Source organism: Oncorhynchus mykiss, chromosome 12 (genome assembly GCF_057628025.1).
Source record: "Oncorhynchus mykiss isolate SJ-2025 chromosome 12, ASM5762802v1, whole genome shotgun sequence".
NCBI classification, from domain to species: Eukaryota; Metazoa; Chordata; class Actinopteri; order Salmoniformes; family Salmonidae; genus Oncorhynchus; species Oncorhynchus mykiss.
Genome location: NC_143033.1, coordinates 51,255,597 through 51,277,156, shown reverse-complemented (window position 1 = coordinate 51,277,156; position 21,560 = coordinate 51,255,597). Strand labels below are relative to the sequence as shown.

The 21,560-nt window shown below is 43.4% G+C and overlaps 1 protein-coding gene across 1 annotated transcript in view; it reads right to left on the bottom strand.

Annotated features, from left to right (window-relative positions):
- LOC110537733 (follistatin-related protein 4) overlaps positions 1-16,343 on the bottom strand; it is a 225,017-nt gene extending 208,674 nt beyond the window's left edge. Inside the window, exons 1-2 of the mRNA XM_021624080.3 lie at positions 15,935-16,343; positions 8,408-8,552 (exon numbers count right to left, since the gene is read on the bottom strand). Coding sequence (XP_021479755.1) covers positions 8,408-8,551 — 144 coding nt within the window. The 5' untranslated portion in view covers position 8,552; positions 15,935-16,343. The remainder of the gene's footprint in view (positions 1-8,407; positions 8,553-15,934) is intronic.
- Between the last annotated feature and the right edge of the window lie 5,217 nt (positions 16,344-21,560).

The window sequence follows — 21,560 nt, the reverse complement described above, 5'->3', positions numbered from 1 at the left end:
ATGTGATCTCACAGACATTGATTCAGCTTTGATATAACTTTATTAAATGAGCACCATGACTGTTTGCCTGAGTAGCCTGTTCTCTGCACATAGAGAATACACATGCAGAACGTGATCCGCACACGAGCATAAGCTTCAGGATGTGCAGTGGACTTTAGTGCATCACGAAAAAAGTTGGATCCTCACCCACTCTGTAAACTAAATAGTAAACTTTTTCTAATGTTCGCAAGTATGTCCACATTGTGTTTAAATGGAAGACCTACAAATAATTATTTGCATTAACAAGCAAAAATGGCTATTTGCATGATTTTATCTTACAGGTTCAGCAGTGTAGTTAGCTCTACTGGTGAGCAGGTGTTAGAAATGTGGATTGATGGTATAATGGAGCTGGAGGGGATGGCCACCATGTTACAGGCTCTTGCTATTTTATGCGCTGATCCCACATTTTTTTTGACATCATGTTTCGGCCGATCATATGATCGGAAAGAGCTTTTTTCTGGACATCAAAACAGCGATTACTAACCTCGATTTGAATGAGACGAAGGACATAATGCCTTTCCCAGACTAGGCCCAAATCCCCATCACTCAGAAGAGCCAAATATGGTGCTATAGGAGTGGATAAGTTGCCATTACCCTCCATTCTATTGGCGAACGTGCAATCACTGGAAAACAAACTGGATGAGATCTGTTCAAGACTATCCTATCAACGGGACCTGACGAACTGTAATATCCTATGATTCACCGAGTTGTGGCTGAACAAGGACATGAAAAATATAAATGTAGATGAACCAGTCGCCTTGATGCCTTGACGACTAGAGCCAGCAAGTTGGGTGTACACCTTCGGAACGTGAACGTTCTCAGAAAACTTTGAGGATCCGTTGCCTTGATGTCTCTCTGCTTTTGGTTTTGCGTAGAGCCTTTCTGCAGTCAATGACCAAAAGCACCCTCTTTGGCCTCATGTGTGGACTGTTATTAATATTTTCAGAATTGAATTACCTCAACCAAATTGAGATGGTTTGGGATGAATCGAACCACAGAGTGAAGGAAAAGCAGCCAACAAGTGCTCAGCATGTGTGTGAACTCCTTCAAGACAGTTGGAAAAGCATTCCAGGTGAAGCTGGTTGAGAGAATGCCAAGAGTGTGCAAAGCTGTCATCAAGGCAAAGGGTGGCTATTTGAAGAATCTGTTTAACACTCTTTTGGTTACTACATGATTCCATATGTGTTATTTCATAGTTTTGATGTCTTCACTATTATTCCACAATGTAAAGAATATAGTACAAAACAAGAAAACCCTTGAATGAGTAGGTGTTTTAAAACTTTTGACCGGTAGTGTATGTCAAACAGTTTTGTTATAGTTCAGTCTTCTGTGATGTATATAAAGTGTAGTATTGGGATGCAAACTCATTTCAACTTTACATCTGACATGTTGAAACTAAAACTCAGTTTAAAAAGGGTGGATTCAGAAGTTCTCAACTTTACCCAAACAGTTCCTTCAACACGACAGGAGCATTAAGTAAATATGCCTTTTCCTTGTCTGAGAGGCTGGACAAGTTGAGCCTCAGGGCCCTCTACCCACCACCACAAGGCTCATGGCGCACCCACAGCCTTGGATTGCAATTCTGGAGATTCGAAGGGTAAGATCTGTAATAACGAAGATCTCGTCCCATTGGTATTGGCTGGCTGTGCCTTTGACTAAGAGAGTGCTCAATTGGCCTGGCACACCAGCAGTAGGGACATTTCATTCAAGCCAGTACTGATCATGCCGCAGACACGTAAACCTTTCGAAATATAGTGAAGCGCTCCTTGTTCCCAGGGAGAGCAGTGGCAGTCATAGACGAGGCACTGGGGTTGAGGTGGCTAGCCAGTGATGGCTCAACCACCGGCGGCTTGCCATGGCCCATCTCCTCCATGCCAACAAAGTGCCTGGTTTGGGATTTGCTGGACAGGGGTTTGTTCCCAGTTATGTTTGGCTTATGCCACTCATGCTGGGACCGCTGGGAGGAGTTGTTTCCCCGGGATGGTGCGAGACCACTGGTGCGGGCCAGTCGATACCAAGTCTGGTCTCTGCCCAATTCCAGACATCAATAAATCAGATTTTTTTTGTTGGGTGCCGGTGCTGCACTGAGGGCGGAAAATGGCCTTGAGCTGTGGGCTTGAGTTTCCTCTTCCTCCCCTTCCTTAATCGATTTGGAATATTTCTTTCTTATCGATATCGAATTTCTCGTCCTCCTCCACTTTTTCATTTTTATACAACTATTTGAGGGCCCCATGTTTCATAGCCTTCTCCCAGGAGGGTAGGGGTTGTGAGTTAGCCTCATCACCAGAAGGCTATGAGGGCGATGATTCTTGTTTGGGAGTTGCTCTGCTCACTTGCAATGAAGGGAGTTGGTGCCCTACAATGCAGGCTGAACTTGGAGTTAGCGAGTGATGTCGTAGAATGCTCAAACCCAAGCAGGCAATACACATATCCTATCATCGCCCTGCATGGGCATGGGTGTGTCAGTGCTGGTGCCGAGGCAGGAGACGTGCTAGGTTCTCCCTGTATAGCTGTAGCAGTCTCCATGGCTCAGAGAAATTGTATTCCTCGAGCAAAGTGTAAGCAAGCTAGCGTGTAGAAAAGTTTGTTTGGTGTATCTAGGCTTGTGGCAAGTTACACTGGTTGACTAAGCCTTGCGGTGAGAAATAGCCCTTTGTGTGGTTAGCTAGCCTTGCAGCTATCTAGCTAAGTTAGCTAAAGCCTTTAGATCAGTACTCAACTCTATCGACAGGACCGGATGTCCTACGTTTGGCAGTGTCAACCTCACAGTTCGCCTAAGAACCGTTTAGTAGGAAGACAGGAATCTAGTCAGGCTGAGGAGAGATTTTAGAGAGCGCAGTTACTTCCGCAAGGAAGAGAGTCGACAATGACCAGTTGGCGGGCGAGTGGCTACCTTTATTTAGGAGAGGGGCTCACCTCATTCGCCACTCGAGCTGTGAGTCTATAACAGAAACTGTGTGATTTGGATTCTTCGAGCTTGTGACCCACCCTAAGGTGTATCCCATATGCGACACCTCGAAATGAGCATTAGAAATGGAACCACGTTTCAAGAGTGCTCAGGTTCTGTATGTAATCTGTTGAGTCAATTTGTTCTTGCTATTACACTTAACAAAAATATAAATGTGAATCCAAGATGGCGTAGCAGTCGGATGTGTGTTTATCTTTGTCTTATCCTGTGTCTTGTCCCGTGTAAATAGCCAGGTTTTTTCGTATATATTTTAATCTCACTTTCTATCTACGAACTAAATATACTTTCCTGCAACCTGCCTAACTGGAACCTCCATCAGGAGCTAGCCAGCTAACTAGCTACTAGTCTTTGTTATCCACGGCTCGTGCCCTTGGTTTCATGCATGTTACATCAGAAGCCTCCTCTCTAAATTAGTTTATTAATTTATTCACTGATTCAGCACACTTCGCCAACCCTGATGTCCTATCTGAATCCTGGATTAGGAAGGCCACCAAAAATTCTGAAATTTCCATCCCCATCTACAAACTTTTCCACCACGATAGAACTGCCAAAGGGGGAGGAGTTGCAATCTACTGCAGAAATAGTCTGCAGAGTTCTGTCATGCTATCCAGGTCTGTGCCCAAAATCCACCTTTCCAGAAATAAGTCTCTCACTGTTGCCACTTGTTATAGACTCCCTTCAGCCCGCAGCTGTGCCCTGGACACCATATGTGAACTGATTGTCCCCCATTTATCTTCAGAGTTTGTACTCTTCGGTGACCTAAACTGGGATATGCTTAACACCCCGGCCGTCCTAAGATATCATAACCGCCATTGATAAAAGACATTTCTGTGCAGCCGTCTTCATCGACCTGGCCAAGGCTTTCGACTCTGTCAATCACCGTATTCTTATCGGCAGACTCAACAGCCTTGGTTTTTCAACGGACTGCCTCACCTGGTTCACCAACTACTTCTCAGATAGAGTTCAGTGTGCCAGATTTCAGTGTGTCAAACCAGTCAGTGTCTGGTATGACCAGAATTTGCCCAATTCACCTTCCAGTAATTATTTACAGATCCTTGCAACATGGGGCTGTGCATTATCATGCTGAAACATGAGGTGATGGTAGCGGATGAATGGCACCACAATGGGCCTCAGGATGTCATCTTGGTATCTCTGTGAATTCAATTTGCCATCAATAAAATGCACTTGTTTTCATTGTCTGTAGCCATACCATAATGCCACCGCCAGTATGGGGCAGACTGTTCACAACGGTGACATCTGCAAAGCGCTCGCCCACACAACGCCATCTGCCAGGTACAGTTGAAACCGAGATTCATCCATGAAGAGCACACTTCTCCAGCACGCCAGTGCCCATCGAAGGTGAGATTTTGCCCACTGAAATCTGTTACAATGCTAAACTGCTGTCAGGTCAAGACCCTGGTGAGGACGATGAGCACTCAGATGAGCTTCCCTGAGACGCTTTCTGACAGTTTGCGCAGAAATTCTTTGTTTGTGCAAACCCACAGTTTCATCAGCTGTCTGGCTGGTTGGTCTTCAACGATACCGTAGGTAAAAAAGCCGGATGTGGAGGTCCTGTACTGGGGTGGTGACACGTGGTCTACGGTTGAGAGGCCGGTTGGACGTACTTCCAAATTCTATAAAACAGCATTGGAGGCGGCTTAGGGTACAGAAATTAAAATTTGATTATCTTGCAACAGCTACTGACAGGAGTATAAAATCGAGCACGCAGCTGTGACAAACATTGTCAGCAGAAGGGCCTTACTAAAGAGCTCAGTGACTTTCAACGTAGCACCATCATAGGATAACACCTTACCAGTTCGTCAAATTTCTGCCCTGCTAGAGCTGCCCCGTCACCTGCAAGTGCTGTTATTGTGAAGTGGAAACGTCTAGGAGCAACAACGGCTCAGTGGCGAAGTAATAAGACACACAAGCCCACAGAACGGGACCACGGAGTGCTGAAGTGTGTTGCATGTAAAAATCCTCTGTCCTCGGTTGCACCACTCACTACTGAGTTCCAAACTGACGTTGGAAGCAACGTCAGCACAAGAACTGTTTGTCTGGAGCTTCATTAAATGGGTTTTCATTGCCGAGCAGCCACACACAAGCCTAAGATCACCATGCGCAATGCCAAATGTAGGCTGGAGTGGTGTAAAACTTGCCGCCATTGGACTCTGGAGCAGTGGAAACGCATTCTCTGGAGTGATGAATCACGCTTCACCACCTGGCTGTCCGACAGACAAATCTGGGTTTGGCGGATGTCAGGAGAATGTTACCTGCCAGAATCCATAGTGCCAACTGTACAGTTTGGTGCAGGAGGAATAATGGTCTGGTGATGTTTTTCATGGTTAGAGCTAGGCCTCTTAGTTCCAGTGAAGGGAAATCTTAACGCTACAGCATACAATGACATTCTAAACAATTTTGGGCTTCCAACTTTGTGGCACAGTTTTGGGAAGGCCCTTTCCTGTTTCAGCATGACAATGCCCCGTGCTCAAAATGAAGTCCATATAGAAATGGTTTGTCGATCGGTGTGAATGAACTTGACTAACCTGCACAGAGCCCTGACGCAACCCCATCGAACACATTTGGGATGAATTGGAACTCAGACTGCGAGCCAGGCCTAAACGCCCAACATCAGTGCTTAACATCACTAATGCTCTCATGGCTGAATGGAAGCAAATCTACGCAGCAATGTTCCAACATCTAGTGGAAAGCCTGGAGGCTGTTATATCAGCAAAGGGGTGACCAACTCCATATTAATCCCCATGATTTTGGAATGAGATGTTCGACGAGCTGGTGTCCACATACTTTTGGTCATGTAGCGTATATTGGCCTCTTCTGTATAGTATGTATGTCTGAGAAGCAACAAAGTGCATATCATCATCTGTAAGTACTCCATGCAGATACCACTGGGAATGTCAAAATAGTGTCTTAGTGAATTCCCTGTAGGTCTCATGGCTTGATGTCTTGACTATAAGCTTGAGTGGGTTTAAAAACAAATTGCACTGTAGACTATATCTGTATCATGCTAATCTCAAACAAAACTGTTTCCCAAATTCACCCTCTCTCTTATCCATCCTAATCTTTCCCGTGTACCCTAAATACCATCTCAATCATATTTCCTTTTTCCATACTCTCCTCAGTCTTATTGCTTATTCTCATCCCCTTCTCTGCTGAGCGGATCATGATTATAATCCAAAAGGTAAAATTTGAATTTGATTCTGAGATATAGCTTTGTGAGCTGCGAGGCTGTTATGTGAGGTCACATGAGAGAGAGGGCAGCTGATGCCTTATGGCTGACCTTACCAGAGCCAGGTGGCCTGATGACCTAGCATGGTGGCTTTTCTCCAGTAGCCCCAGGTGCTGTAACTGCACCAGGACAATGGAGGCTCTGCCTGGGATTTGTCAGCTCATTATTTACCCAACAATTACCTGAAAGACGGCCCTAAGGAAACTGTAAATCTATCTCTATCTCAGTCTTTTACGTTTCATTTCAGGACTGCCAGTCAGAGTTGTTTCAGTGTCATGTGTTTGCTTACATTTAGCATCGTTTCTGGTGTATACTGGCCAGGGAGGCTTCAGTTTATTCACTTTTTCATTCCTGAAGGCTCCTGCTCTGTTGCATATTGATGAAGTCCAATCCACCACCACCATCACCCCAGGGATGACTTTAAACTCCTATGCCAATTGACCGCTTTTGAGTTCCCATTCCCTGGGATAGATGGGGATGCCAGGGAATGTGTTGTTTGCATTGAGGGATATAAGAGGACCGAACAGAACCGCCTGAGCGGTGACATTCCTCTGCTGGCTTCCAACTTGGCACGGTGGCACCCCACACGCCTGCCAGGCCAACTGCAAGAACAGACTAGGAGAGGGTGCAGAATGCTTATTTTCACAAAGAATTGGGAGACAGGTGGGGCGCGGGGGGTGGTGGGGGTGGACAACACAATGTTTCCTAGATGCTCTGTGGGACAATTGATTCTGTGTTTTGGGGGAGGTAGGGCTTGTAATGATTTCACCTGTGTGATTAATGTGCAAATCTCCAATAGAACTTCACACATCTCTACCAATAGCTCTGTTCATGCATCACAACCAGACATTGTCACTTCTCCTTTAAAGGTTCAATCCAGACCAGCATGAAAAATGAAAATTGGGGGAGACTGCTGGGAGGAAGCTAATGGGTTTTAGGGCTGGCTCATAGATATGATGTAATCCCATACCAGAGAAAGGCTTGTCAGGCAAATGTGTGTACATGCAAAATATTCTGAACAAAATTTGAAAGAGACAAATGATAGCATGACAAAAGAGAGTCCTTGTGAATTTTTGTGCAGGGGTAATTGATTAACACACTCTCTGCAACCAACTGAGCCTCCTCTCCTCGGGGGAGAGAGAGAGACAGGTAAGATGTATGACGCCTGTGATTGAAAGGTAACTAAGCAATCCTCTGTCAAGACCACCTGCAGAACCACATAAGGAGACAAACACTCAAATGCCCATATTGAGCAGGGAGAGTATTTCAATTCAATTACACAACAATTGTGCTATGTACAGGTAACTGCCAAAATAATGGAAGCACTTCAGTAAATGAGGGACACAGAGTATATTGAAAGCAGGATCTTCCACACAGATGTGGATCCTGTTAATTAAGCAATTCACTTCCCATCATGCTTAGGCGTAATTTATAAAAATGCTGGGAAGGCCATTATGTTGGCTACCATTGCTATGGATGACATGCATCACAACATAGGATGACAATGCCCCCATCCACAGGGCTCGAGTGGTCACTGAATGGTTTGATTAGCATGAAAACAATGTAAATCATATGCCATGGCCGTCTCAGTCACCAGATCTCAACCCAATTGAACACTTATGGGAGATTCTGGAGCGGTGCCTGAGACAGCATCTTCCACCACCATTACCCAACTCCAAGTCATGGAATTTATTGTGGAAGAATGGCGTTGCATCCCTCCAATAGAGTTCCAGACACTTGTAGAATCTATGCCAAGATGCGTTGCAGCTGTTCTGGCGGCTCTGGCAGTTCGTGGTGGCCCAACGCCCTAATAAGACATTTGATGTTGGTATTTCCTATATTTAGGCAGTTACCTGTATATATTGATATACGCTTTATTATGCAAAGCATACAATACTTTCTGGGGAGCCGGGGTGAAAGAGAAAGGAAGAGGAAGAGAGTCCGACAGATGCAAAGGTAAAGGGGCTTCGAAAGACAGGCAGAGAGAAGAGTAACAGACACAGGCAGAGAGATTGATTCAGAGGGACAAGCAGACAGAGCGTGGTTGAGGGTGACAGAGAGGTTAGAAAGAGACAGACAGAGAACGAGGGTGACAGAGAGAGTGACAGAAAGAGACAGGGATACACAGAGAGAGAAGCATGCGGTATGTTTACCCTTGCCTGTGGTCCCTGGGAGGTGCTCTCGGCTGTGTTTGCTGTGTCCATGCTCCTGCTCCCTTCAGCCAGCCAGCAGACAGAGGCAAAGGTTCCAAGCAGGACAGGAAGTGCCCAAACACACAGCCAACCCATCAGTTTCATCCTGTCAGGAAAAAGAGCAGGACAACAAATGTCACACCGCCGCACCAGACTGACTACTGCCCCTCACACACAGCATAGAACAGTGCAGCAATTTACAGCACAGCACAGTACAGAAAGGGGACAGTATAGCACTGTACAGTGCAGTACATCATAGCACAGTACAGCAGTATAGCACAGTACAGCAGTATAGCACAGGACAGCGGTATAACGCAGTACAGCAGTATAGCGCAGTATAGCGCAGTACAGCAGTATAGCACAGTACAACAGTGCAGAGCAGGTCCCTCTTTCACGGGCTGATAACTTAGAATCACATCAACTCATTAATCTGGATAAAAGGCACTAACTCAGAGCTCAGAGGAGCCCTCTGCTTAATTGGCTGGTAATGTGACTCTCTAAACAGTCATATTCCCGTGAAAAAGTATCTCGTTGCTTTGAGTGTTTTGAGAGTGTTTTTCTCTGTGGTAGCTGGATGGTTGAGGATTTTGCGGAGCAAAGTGTATTCATTCAGTGCGATACAGGGTTGCATTGTAGAGTGACTCGATGTGTGGGCAGTTTCTGTATAAACAGTGTTTCCTGCAACCATAGGCCTATAATATGTAAACACATTGAGGCTGTAGAGCGTGGACGGATTCCAGTGCTGATGGGTTCTGGGAGAGGAGAGGAGAGGAGAGCTTGCCCTTGTGAAATGAGTCAACAAAAGAGATCTGCCTGTCAGTTTGTTAATGTGCTGCTGCACTCACGTCAGCTCCCCCAGAGATGATTGTAAAATGAAGAAGTCATTCATCACGAGAACAAACTTTGGGTGAAAGTAATTAAGCAAGCAGCATTGTTAAGAATACCTCAAAATGCTTAAAATGATTTTTTTTTTTTTTTATGTTTAATTGATATTTGACAAAACAACATTTCAACAAGTATTTGTATGCTTGACCTGGATTAGGGTAAAATACAAACAAGAATCAAAGTCCTTGACACCTCCAGTTTCCTACTCTACAATTCTCATTGTTAGAAACGCAGCATGGCTGTAAACCTTGCACAGGCATTGCCATCATATTGTATTTAGGGTGTACCTCCAGTACATTCAGTGTCGGTGAGTCCCTCCTCAATGCAAAACAGCCACTAACCTACCTCTGCTGCTGCCTGCTCTGTTTTGATGTGTCCTGGTGAATATCTCCCCTGACAACAGTACGGACATGCAGCCCCAGAGGGCTTCCTATGCCAACTGATCCTGTCCACAGGCGGCAGATCATCTGCTACATTCATAGGCTCCTGTCATCATCACTTCCTATTTCTTCCCGCGGACGGCCGCCTCACTAGCTCACGTGCAGCTACAGTGGTCAGAGCCACCAACCAAGCAACAGAACATATGCAGACAATCAGGCAGTCTTAAGCAGTGCCGCAGCACTCTGGCATAATTATAAATGGCAAAGGCCTGTTGCAACAGTTTGTCTTCTTCCAGCACCTTCCACCCTGCAAAGCACTTAAACAGGGGGAGGTCCAAAGAGAAACACCACTACGGTCACAGATGTAGTTTATGTCTGCTGCCCCAATGCAAACGAGAAGGGCTTTTTGTTTGTAATATAAACCAAGAGGCTAGCGGAGGAGAAATGTTTTCAGTCTGACGGTGCAGCAGCCACAGAAAGCCCCTTTAATGAAAGATGTCTTTATAGCACAGAGTAGGGCCACCAAGGGGATTGCCTCCCTGTGTTGTTTTTACAATGCTCGGATGGCTTGTACATTTGCTTTGTGTTTCTGTGGGTCACAGCAGCAGATACATGGGGAGAGCAGGGGAATCAAACTGCCCATCAACAGGAGGCACGGGGGGGGGGGGGACAAAAAATGTTTTACCCACTATTGTACTGACACCGGCTTCACAGGATAAATTCTTAAAGGAATTTTATATGACAAAGCAATGTGATAAATCGCCACCATTTTGAAGTGTATCTAAGGCGGATGTATACAACCTGTGGTTCACCAGGGAGGTAAGGTTATGGAGAGCTATTTAAAATAATGTAAAGGTTTAATATGCCAGTCACCTAAAACAGAGACTGACAGCAAACTGCCTCCACTAGCCTCTGAGTTTGTTGTGTTCATAACAAAACCCATTGATATTGTCAACCAACTTTTGTTGACAAGATTAGCAATCTTAGGCATGACATGCAAACAACAAACGCGGAGCTTTGATAGTCATGCATATTGGACCAAATAATGACAGACAAGCACTGTAGTTTTGAGTTACGCAAAGTTGGTGTGGAAGAGGTGAATAAAAAATAAAAAATGTTGCTATCTATAAATAAGTACCAGCCACCTGATACTGACAACCTGGATGGTAAATTACTGAGGTTGGTAGCGGAATACACTGCGACTCCTGTTTGCCACATCTTAAATTTAAGCCGAGAAGACGGTGTGTGTCCTCAGGCTTGGAGGGAGGCAAAGGTCATTCCGCTAAGCAAGAATAGCAAAGCACCCTTTAATGGTTTAAACAGCTGACCAATCAGCCTGTTACCAGTGCTTAGCAAACCTTTTGAACATTTTTTATTTAAACAAATATAATGTTATTTTACAGAAAACAAATTGGAAATGGACTTTCAGCATGCTTACACGGAAGGGCGCTCAATATGCTCGGCACTGACACAAATTATTGATAATTGGCTGAAAGAAATTCATAATAAGAATATTATGGGAGCTTTTTTGTATGACTTCAGAGAAGCTTTTGATATCACTTGTAGGTGATATGGATATACATCCTCTGCCTTTTCATGGATTGAGAGTTATCTAATAGAACACAGAGGGTTTTCTTTAATGGAAGCTTCTCTAACGCAAATTCGGTTGGGTGTGGTGTACCACAGAGCAGCCGGCTTGGGACATTATTGTTTTCTGTTTTCACGAATGACCTTCCACTGACCTTAAATAAAGCCTGTGTCTATTTACGCTGTCAACTCATCAGTATACACGTCGGCTATGACAGTAAAATAATGAACTGACACCCTTAACATAGAGCTCCAGTCAGTTTTAGAATGTGGAACTAGGAATAGGCCGGTGTTAAATATCTCAAACTTAACCTCATCTCGGTCTATTACTGACTTCTGTGGCAATTGAGCAAGTTGATGAGACTAAACTGCTGTGTATAACCCTAGAAAGCAATCTGTTGTGGTCAAAACATATCGACTCAATGGGAGCTAAAATAAGAAGAGGTCTGTCCATCATAAGGTGTTGCTCTGCTTTCTTGACATCTCCTACAGGCCCTAGTTGTGTGGTCATGTGAGACAAGTAAGGGCATAGGCACATTGCAGTTGGTCCAGAACACAGCAGCACATATTGTGCTTAGATGCACACGGAGGGCTCTAAATTGAGGAGAAATTGACCCCATCACTAATGCTCTTTGTGCAAGGTGTTGAGGTGTTGAAGGTACCGAACTGTTCAAGCAGTTGGCACATAGTTCGAACACTCATCGGTACCACACAAGACACAAGACATGCAACCAGAGGTCTCTTCACAGTCCACAGAGGCTGGGAAATGCATAGTGCTAAATAGAGCCATGACTTCATGGAACTATCTGCCACCCCAGGTAACTCAAGCTAGTAATAAAACCAGATTCAAAAACCAGATGAAGGGCTGTGCCTGGTATATTGGCCATATATCACAAACCCAGGGGTGCCTTATTGCTATTATAAACTAGTTACCAACGTAATTAAATATTTTGTCATACTCGTGGTATACGGTCTGATATACCATGGCTGTCAGCCAATAGGCATTCAGGGCTCGAACCACCTAGTTCATACTAATAATTTAGTGGGTGCTTATATTTGTCCTATGTGTTTTTTGCATATCCCAACTTCCCCTGAGACACCCTCGGAGAGTGGGGTTATGTCCAGGGTCAACCATTATCAACGATAGCCCTGTAGCAATTAAAGTTAAGTTCCTCGCTCAAGGGCACATCTACACATTTTTTCACCTTGTCGGCTCGGGGATTCACACCAGCGACCTTTCAGTTACTGGCCCAATGCTCTTACTGCTAGGCTGACTGCCTCCCTAATGGAGATTTCTCTCTGCCAGAGCCCCTATGACTGTATGCCGACAGGATTAAAACAACAGCTCTCAAGGTTGTATTCTTTTATTACTCAATATGCTGACTGAGAGAGAACATTTACAACAACACAAAAACTCATCACAGTTGTGAATGGATAAAACTCTTACCCAACACTAAAAGTCTGGTGAGAATATGTTTGAAAATTCTCCAAGTAACTCCATTTTCACATCTAACAGCACACAGATAACGACTAACGGCACACTTGCTTTCCAACACAATTTGAGAGTTTCAATAGGAACTAAGATCCTCTGAATCTAGCAAATAGCCTTTCTGGGAGACCTCACCAATAATTATTGTCTGATACTTTCTCTTCTCCTCGCTCCATCTCTATAGAAAAGAGTCTCAGAGCTCTACGGCCCAGTAAATAAGACAGAGCTTAATACCATAGAAGACACCTGTCCTCTCTGCTGATATTGCCCTTCCTTTTGACAAGATTCTGTGACCAGGTCTGTAGCCTAAGGGTGTTAAAGCTCACATAAACCTTGTCAGCTAGTGGGAGACACACACCGTGACTTGTTAATGCCAGAGAAGAAGAAAAAACAAAGAAGTGGATGAAAGGATATATGTCGGGAGTAAAGCAATAGCATACTACAGGATGGTCTTGTCTTGCAGATCAAGTAGTGATCGTCTGAGAGTTGGAGGACTTTCTGATATCCTGATATGCCAGCGAAACTGGCATAGGAGACGCATGCCCCTCTCTCTAATACATAGATATTGAAGCAACCCATCACAACTCCTTTACTCGGCTCTCCTCAGTATAAGGCTGATTCTGTGATTCAGACAACTAGCCAGCCAGAGCTCTATTTGCTCTAAACAGTATAAGCGATGCACTGAGCTCAAACAATTGGCTCTAAATGTGATACAGCAATAAAATATCATTCCAAAAGTTAAACGAAAGTGATTTCAAGTGAATAACCAGCCATTCAGTATACATTGGACGTGTGCGCTTAGGGATCTATATGAGTAATATTGGTCTCTATTCTGTTCAGTGTCTTACTTATTAAATCCATAAAGTAATAAGAGTTAATACACTACAGTCTCATTATGTTATAGCTTTCAATACAATGTCATACAGTAGCTAAGACATTAAGGTATTAAATAATTGTTAATAATGGCATTTCATAAGTTAAGTAAACAAGTCATGGTAGTTCTGCTAGTGCAGCGGTGGCCCGTGAGTCATGCTCATTATTACTCTCAGGTTTCTATATCAGTGCGTGAGTCAATATATTTGTAATATGAATTCATAATACAAACACATTTATTGCACATTAGCCAGGATCAAAGTGACTTGAATTATACATCAAGCAAATATTTATGTTTAGCACTTGAGCCTTAATTAAATGTGTTCCACTTTGTAAATTAAATTATTCAGGTCAATTATTGTTGCTATAATTTTACTTTTCAACTGAGGACAGTAGCATTAACCTAAATATATTGGATAATGACATTGATTGCATATTGATATTATCATGCTGATTACAATGGCAATCAAGTGAAGTAAATCCGTTTCAGCTCCAGCAGAATAGCAATTGCAAATAGCAAAGATAAGTGCCGCTACATTTGCATTCAAAAGGTACTCTCACTAATTGTGTGTAAAATTGTGTAAATCTGTCAAAGTGCTAGCAAAAACAGGGTACTACAGGAGCAGCGAACAGAAACAATGACTTTGTCAAAACAAATGCTAAAAATCATTGAGACTCTAAACTGTAACATCCACTCCCCATTTCAGCTTCTCAACATGCTACCAACCATGGTCAGTGAGAGAGCAGCAACCCTACTATTGCTATTTCTATTTCTAATCAAAGGCCCCCACTCCCTCTGCAGAACTTTAACACAAATATAATGGCCCACGTATTCCCCACTGGGAGAAGCCCATTGAGGAAATCAGGGAGATAAAAGTATCTCTATGGAGTAAATGCCTGAAAACAAACTTAGCTTCAACTCCAACCATAGTGTTGGAGGAGAGGAATTTGACAGTGCATGAGTCACCATATCATATTTTCCCTAGAACTGCAACGGCAATAATCTGTGGACACGGAATAGTAATGTTTCTCGGGTTAATAAGGTATTGACGGGGATAGATTTTCAGCTGAAACAAACGTCAGCGAGTCACCTAGTAGTGCAGTTAAAGTTGTTCTATAGACTATGGATGATGAGAATAAAGATAAAAGTATGGTTAAAAAATATATATGCTAAACCGTAGCCATCACCCCCCTTGCACGTTTTCTTCCCACGGCTTATGCATTGACTGAAAGAAGCCCATAGGCGTGAACGGACTTATTTCAGCACCACGGACAGCTCTATTGTTAACGCTACAAAGTGCGCAAAAGTCCTTGCTACACACCATACACGCTGGTGCACACTGTTCTCACAACTACCCAACTTCTCGCACAAGACACTGGGTAACTGTAAAATGACTATGGTTTTGGATAGTGTACAGAATGTATGGCCACATGGATTTGACGCTGCCTCGGTACACCTTTAAAAGTGCGAATGTCCCTTGTTACGTTTTCCCTGTACAATAATTTTACTATTATAATAGGCCTACATGTTTCATGAGGTACCTCACATTTAACACAAATACATTAGGGCTGAAGACTGTTTCAGGAGAGTCCCTCGTGCCCTGCCAAGGAGTCACACTATAGGGATCGAGAATGCCTAAATGTGGCTGATATAATTTTACTAGTACTATGCTGAGCACATCCAGAGAATCCCAACAGAATTCAGTGACAGAGGAAAAAGGTGCTAGTAACCTTTCCCGCCCGGAATACGTTTCTGTTATAAGATGTCAAGGTATATAAGATATTTCTCGATAGGCTACATTAACTAATAAATCCTTAAGAAAGTCCCTGGAGTAGGTGTATATCCGACATACTATAAGAATATAGCTTGGTAACATATACCCTTGTCAACGGTAAAACTAACGTATTATTAACCTTAAAAGCTGCGGTGTCAGGGAACAATAGTCCACCTCAACTTGTATAAATGTATAGTAGGCTACCATTACTGTAATTGACATCACACCGATGTGTTGATATTTAAATTAAAATGGTTTAAACCTAATGTTACGACAGTACATTTTGGAGTAGCCTGTACTGCATAATGAATGCATTTTTTTTTATTATTCCGAAAACTGATTTCAATTTCCAGTCGCATTTGTCTTCATTCATTAGTACGCTTAATCAATTACCAGCAGATATTACAAAACGCCCAGATAAAATGCAACCTACAATGCATCACTAAACACCTAAAAAGTATTGTCCATGTCTTCCCTTCAAGCATAATTGCCTACTTACCAGTCGTATTCCACTAGTGATGAAAAAAAAATATGCCGGCAAATATACCACCACAGGTGTATGATTCAGTTTAGGTGTCCAAACACTTTCTTAGTTCCAGCCTCCGCCGGGTTGCAGATTCGTCTCGTGTGCGACGGGATTTATTGAATTAGGCTCGCGAATAAGCATGCGTTGGATGTTCCCACTTCTAGCAGCGGCGCTCCATTCTCCAAGCTCTGAGTGGCTCTCACTACTGGCTTGCCCTATTTCAACTGCTTCAGTCTACACTTCTTTTGACGTCACTAGCTGCATACAAATATCTGCAGATTCTGCGCCATGAGCGACACCTGTGCCCACGTTTACGTGGCATGTTTGACCTGTGAATCATGACCAGGCAGGTAGCCACCGAAATTGAACATGGTTGTTACCTAAATCAGGCAGGATTATTCTCCAAGGGATGATGATATGCCAACTCTTACAATTAATTATGATGCCATCATAAGAAACTATATATAAAGTTAAAGTTACCAATATGTTAATCTACTCGATATCAGCAGTCTGGCGACATTAACTTGTTTTATTAGCTTGCCAAACAGTACTGGCATGGCATTGAATTGGCAGACATGCTCTGTCATGCTTTTTCCTCCACCTTGCCATAGCAGTGCCAAATCTGTCACAACACACAGATCCTTACTGAACTACTGCATCAATGACTAATCAACATCAGTGTATTAAGTTTGAAAAGCTATTAGATACAGTGCATTCATAAAGTATTCAGATCCCTTCCCTTTTTCCACATTTTGTTATGTTACAGCCTTATTGTAAAATTGATTAAATACATTTTTCCTCATCAATCTACACACAATACCGCATGATGACAAAGGAAAATGTATTTTTATAAATGTTTGCAAATGTATGAAAAAAAAAAACCTTTGCTATGAGACTCAAAATTGAGCTCTGCTGCATCCTGTTTCCATTGATCATCCTTGAGATGTTTTTTCAACAATTGATTGGTCATGATTTGGAAAGACACACACCTGTCTATATAAGGTCCCACAGCTGACAGTGCAAGTCAGAGCACAGATCTGGGGAAGGGTAACAAAAAATGTCTGCAGCATTGAAGGTCCCCAAAACCACAGTGGCCTCCATCATTCTTAAATGGAACACGTTTTGAACGACCAAGACTCTTCCTAGAGCTGGCCACCCGGCCAAACTGAGAAATCGAGGGAGAAAGGCGTTGGTCAGGAAGGTGACCAAGTACCCAATGGTCACTCTGACAGAGCTCCAGAGTTCCTCTGTGAAAGAGAGATAACCATATCTGCAGCACTCCACCAATCAGGCCTTTATGGAAGAGTGTCCAGGTGGAGCCCCCTCAGTAAAAGGCACATGACAGCCCGCATGGAGTTTGCCAAAAGGCACCTGAAGTATTCAGACCATGAGAAACCAGATTATCTGGTCTGATGAAGCCAATATTGAACCCTTTGGCCTGAATGCCAAGCGACAAGTCTGGAGGAAATCTGGCACCATCCCTACGGTGAAGCATGGTGGTGGCAGCATCATGCTGTGAGGATGTTTTTCAGCGGCAGGGACTGGGAGACTAGTCAGGATCGAGGGAAAGATGAACGGAGCAAAGTACAGAGAGATCCTTGATGAAAACCTGCTCCAGAGCGCTCAGGACCTCAGACTGGGGCGAAGGTTCACCTTCCAACAGGACAACGACCCTAAGCACAGAGCCAAGACATAGCTGAGGTGGCTTTGGGACAATTCTCTGAATGTGCTTGAGTGGTCCAGCCATATTCCGGACTTGAACCTGATCGAACATCTCTGAAGAGACCTGCAAATGGCTCTACAGTGACAGTCCCCATCCAGCCTGACAGAGCTTGAGAGGATCTGCAGAGAAGAATGGGAGAAACACCACATAAAATACAGGTGTGCCAAGCTTGTAGCGTCATACCCAAGAAGACTCAAGACTGTAATCGCTGCCAATGGTGCTTCAATAAAGTACTGAGTAAATGGTCTGAATACTTATGTAGATGTTACATTTTAGCTTTTTATTTTGTATAAAATTTGCAAACATTTCTAAAAACATAATTTTGCTTTGTCATTATGGGGTTTTGTGTGTAGAATGATGAGGGGGGGAATTGAATCCATGTTAGGGTAAGGTTGTAAACGTAACAAAATGTGGAAAAAGTCAAAGGGTTTGAATACTTTCAGAATGCACTGTAACAATAATGAGGCTATATACAAGGAGTACCGGTGTCATGTAAAAATCTTCCCAGCCTGAAATAGCTCCCAATCGCTCTGATTTTGTTGTGATTGTGACGTCATGTTGTAAAATTCCTCAGAGCGTGAAAATGTTCCCATTTCAATAATTGCACGCACATCTCTTCATGTGAATGTCTGAGCTCGTGTGAATGTCTCTCACACCCTCCCTTGCTCTTGATTTAGCTAGCTAGCATAATTAGCTGTCAGTTGGTCAAGATGGCTTGTTCTCAGAGCTGTGCAGTTTTAGCTTGTTTGTATAACTAAATAAAATAATATAAAAGCTAGGTTTTAGTCAGAGTATAAACAACTGTTTCACATCTCCACTACTTACTTTTGATTACCAAATATATTGAGCTAGTTATCTGCCATTATGTGCGTCACATGATAGAGTACACTACCTAGCTAGCACAACTTGCTAGCTTATAACCTTACCCACCATCTCTCACATTACCCAAAGCCAACAGTACCGTGGTAGCCTCTCTGCTGAAGCAATCTTTGAGTGGAAAGTAAATGGCAACACTGCTAATAAATGCAATGCTAATTTGTGGTAAAGCCAAATCTACAGTCAACACCACTACCAAAGATTTATATAACTCACCCATGGTACTGCAATTTCTCAAAAATAATCTGTTCTTGCTGTCATTTGTCAATTCACTGGCCTCTAATGTCATAATGTGGAACTGAAGACTCGACTGTGTCTTCCAAGTTTGTCGCCAAAATATTGCCAAGGAGAAAGAAAGTCCTTGATGTAATTTATGGCCATATGCTTAATTAGTAGGTTGATAACAGACATTGACAGTCCAAGTATTTCAGGGTATGAGGGGAAGAGACATTACAGGCTATCCAAAAGACAACTATCATCCTCCCCCTGGCAGATATCAGACCAAAAGCATTAGATGTAAAACCTGCATAAACAAGTCACATCTCAGTGATCTGCTGTCTTAAAGCAGGTGTTTGACACAGGTGTTTGACACAGGTGTTTGACAGTAGATATGATTGAGATGCTGACCAACAAAAACTAAACTTGTACATATCTGTATACTTCCAACCATTTGGATAATATAATGAGGAAGGCCAATTCTGAACTATTGGCATAAACAATAAATTGGGCAAAATACCAATTAGCAAAACAAATATCAGAATTGGGCTGCCTGTGTAAACTCAGCATTTGTGGCTTCCTCAACACTCCCTGAAGAAGGTGCTGAAATATAGGTTATTATTTCCATTAAATCCGGGGTGTCAAACTGATGCCATGAAGGGCCGAGTGTCTGCAGGTTTTCGCTCCTCCCTTGTACTTGATGAATTAAGCTCACTAATTAGTACGGAACTCCCCTCACCTGGTTGTCTAGGTCTCAGTTGAAGGGAAAAAACAAAAACCCGCAGACACTAGGCCGTCCATGGAATGAGTTTGACACCCCTGGCCTAGTGTCTGCAGGTTTTAGTTGTTCCTTTCAACTAAGACATAGACAACCAGGTGAGGGGAGTTCCTTACTAATTAGTGACCTTAATTCATTAAAGTACACTACATGACCAAAAGTATGTGGACACCTGCTCATTGAACATCTCATTCCAAAATCATGGGCATTAATATGGAGTTGGTCCCCCCTTTGCTGCTATAACAGCCTCCACTCTGCTGGGAAGGCTTTCTACTGGATGTTGGAACATTACTTGCTTCCATTCAGTCACAAGAGCATTAGTGAGGTCGAGCTCTGATTTTGGCCGATTAGGCCTGGCTCGCAGTCGGTGTTCCAATTCATCCCAAAGGTGTTCGATGGGGTTGAGGTCAGGGCTCTGTGCAGGCCAGTCAAGTTCTTCCACACCGATCTCAACAAACTATTGCTGTATGGACCTCGCTTTGTGCACGGAGCATTGTCATGCTGAAACAGGAAAGGGCCTTCACCAAACTTTTGCCACAACGTTGGAAGCACAGAATCATCTAGAATGACATTGTATGCTGTAACGTTAAGATTTCCCTTCACTGGACCTAAGGGGCCCTGCCCGAACCATGAAAAACAGCCCCATACCAGTATTCCTTCTCCACCAAACTTTATAGTTGGCACTACGCATTCAGGCAGGTAGCGTTCTCCTGGCATCCGTCAAACCCAGATGGTGAATCGTGATTTATCATTCCAGAGAACGTTTCCACTGCTCGCTCCATGGTCCAATGGCGGCAAGCTTTACAACACTCCAGTCGATGGCATTGTGCATGGTGATCTTAGGGTTGTGTGAGGCTGCTCGGCCATGGAAACCAATTTCATGAAGCTCCAGATGAACAGTTCTTGTGCAGAGGCAATTTAGAACTCGGTAGTGAGTGTTTCAACCGAGGATAGAGGATTTTTACGTACTACGCACTTCATCACCCAGTGGTCCCATTCTGTGAGCTTGTGTGGCATAACACTTCGCGGCTGAGCAGTTGTTTCTCTTAGATGTTTCCACTTCACAATAACAGCACTTACAGTTGATCGGGGAAGCTTTAGCAGGTCAGAAATCCGATTGCAGAAGTCAGGGCGTTCATACTTCTTGCAATTCACGAAGCAGCGCAGCACCTTTGTGAAGGAAGTTGTCAAGGAAGTGTTAATACATGGTGCACGAGGGGAGATGTTTGCGTTAGACATTACATGAATTACTACACTTCTAATGCATTTGCATAATCACATCCTTCGTCTCCATTTTAGTTACTAGCTCTGTTTCTGCTTCTAGCTGGGCAAACCTTGTGACTATATATGGATCCGCTGAGCTGAAATAGAAAAAGTGACCAACATAGCACATACATGGTTATGATTAGAAAGTGTTAGACTTTTCATGACCAATGTTTGACATCAGTGACAGTAAGACTACGTACATTGTTTGCAAACTCCCCTACACAGTCAGTGATGATGTTGTCCACAAGTCTAAAATCAAGAAGTTTGACTATTGAAGCAATCTCTGTTCCCTATTTGCTTAGGGCATACTGGTTGCCAGCCGCGGTTCTCTTCTCAAAAGGGCCTATGAGATCGATGCCCAGGATAGAACATTCATTTAAGCCTTTCATTTCCATGCAACTTACGTGTGGAATGATCTACAATACACTTTCAAATAGGAGGAATTGGTGCCTCTAGGGCATTTCAGATGTTTTATTATAAAAAATATCTGTTTTTTTATGCTTTTTTTTTGTTGCTTTTTGTGTATTGTTGTGCATAATAATGTGTATTTTATCGTGTAAATTAATTTGTAGTTTAATGTGTTTATTGTATTTTATTGTGTAATGTGGTGCTATACTGGACTCATCTGAAAAAGAGACCTTGGTCTCAGGAATAGGCACTCCGGGGCCCCAACAGTGGCAGTCCAGCCCTGGGTTGGGTGATCGGATCCTAGATCTGTGGTTAGGGGCAATCTCAGACCA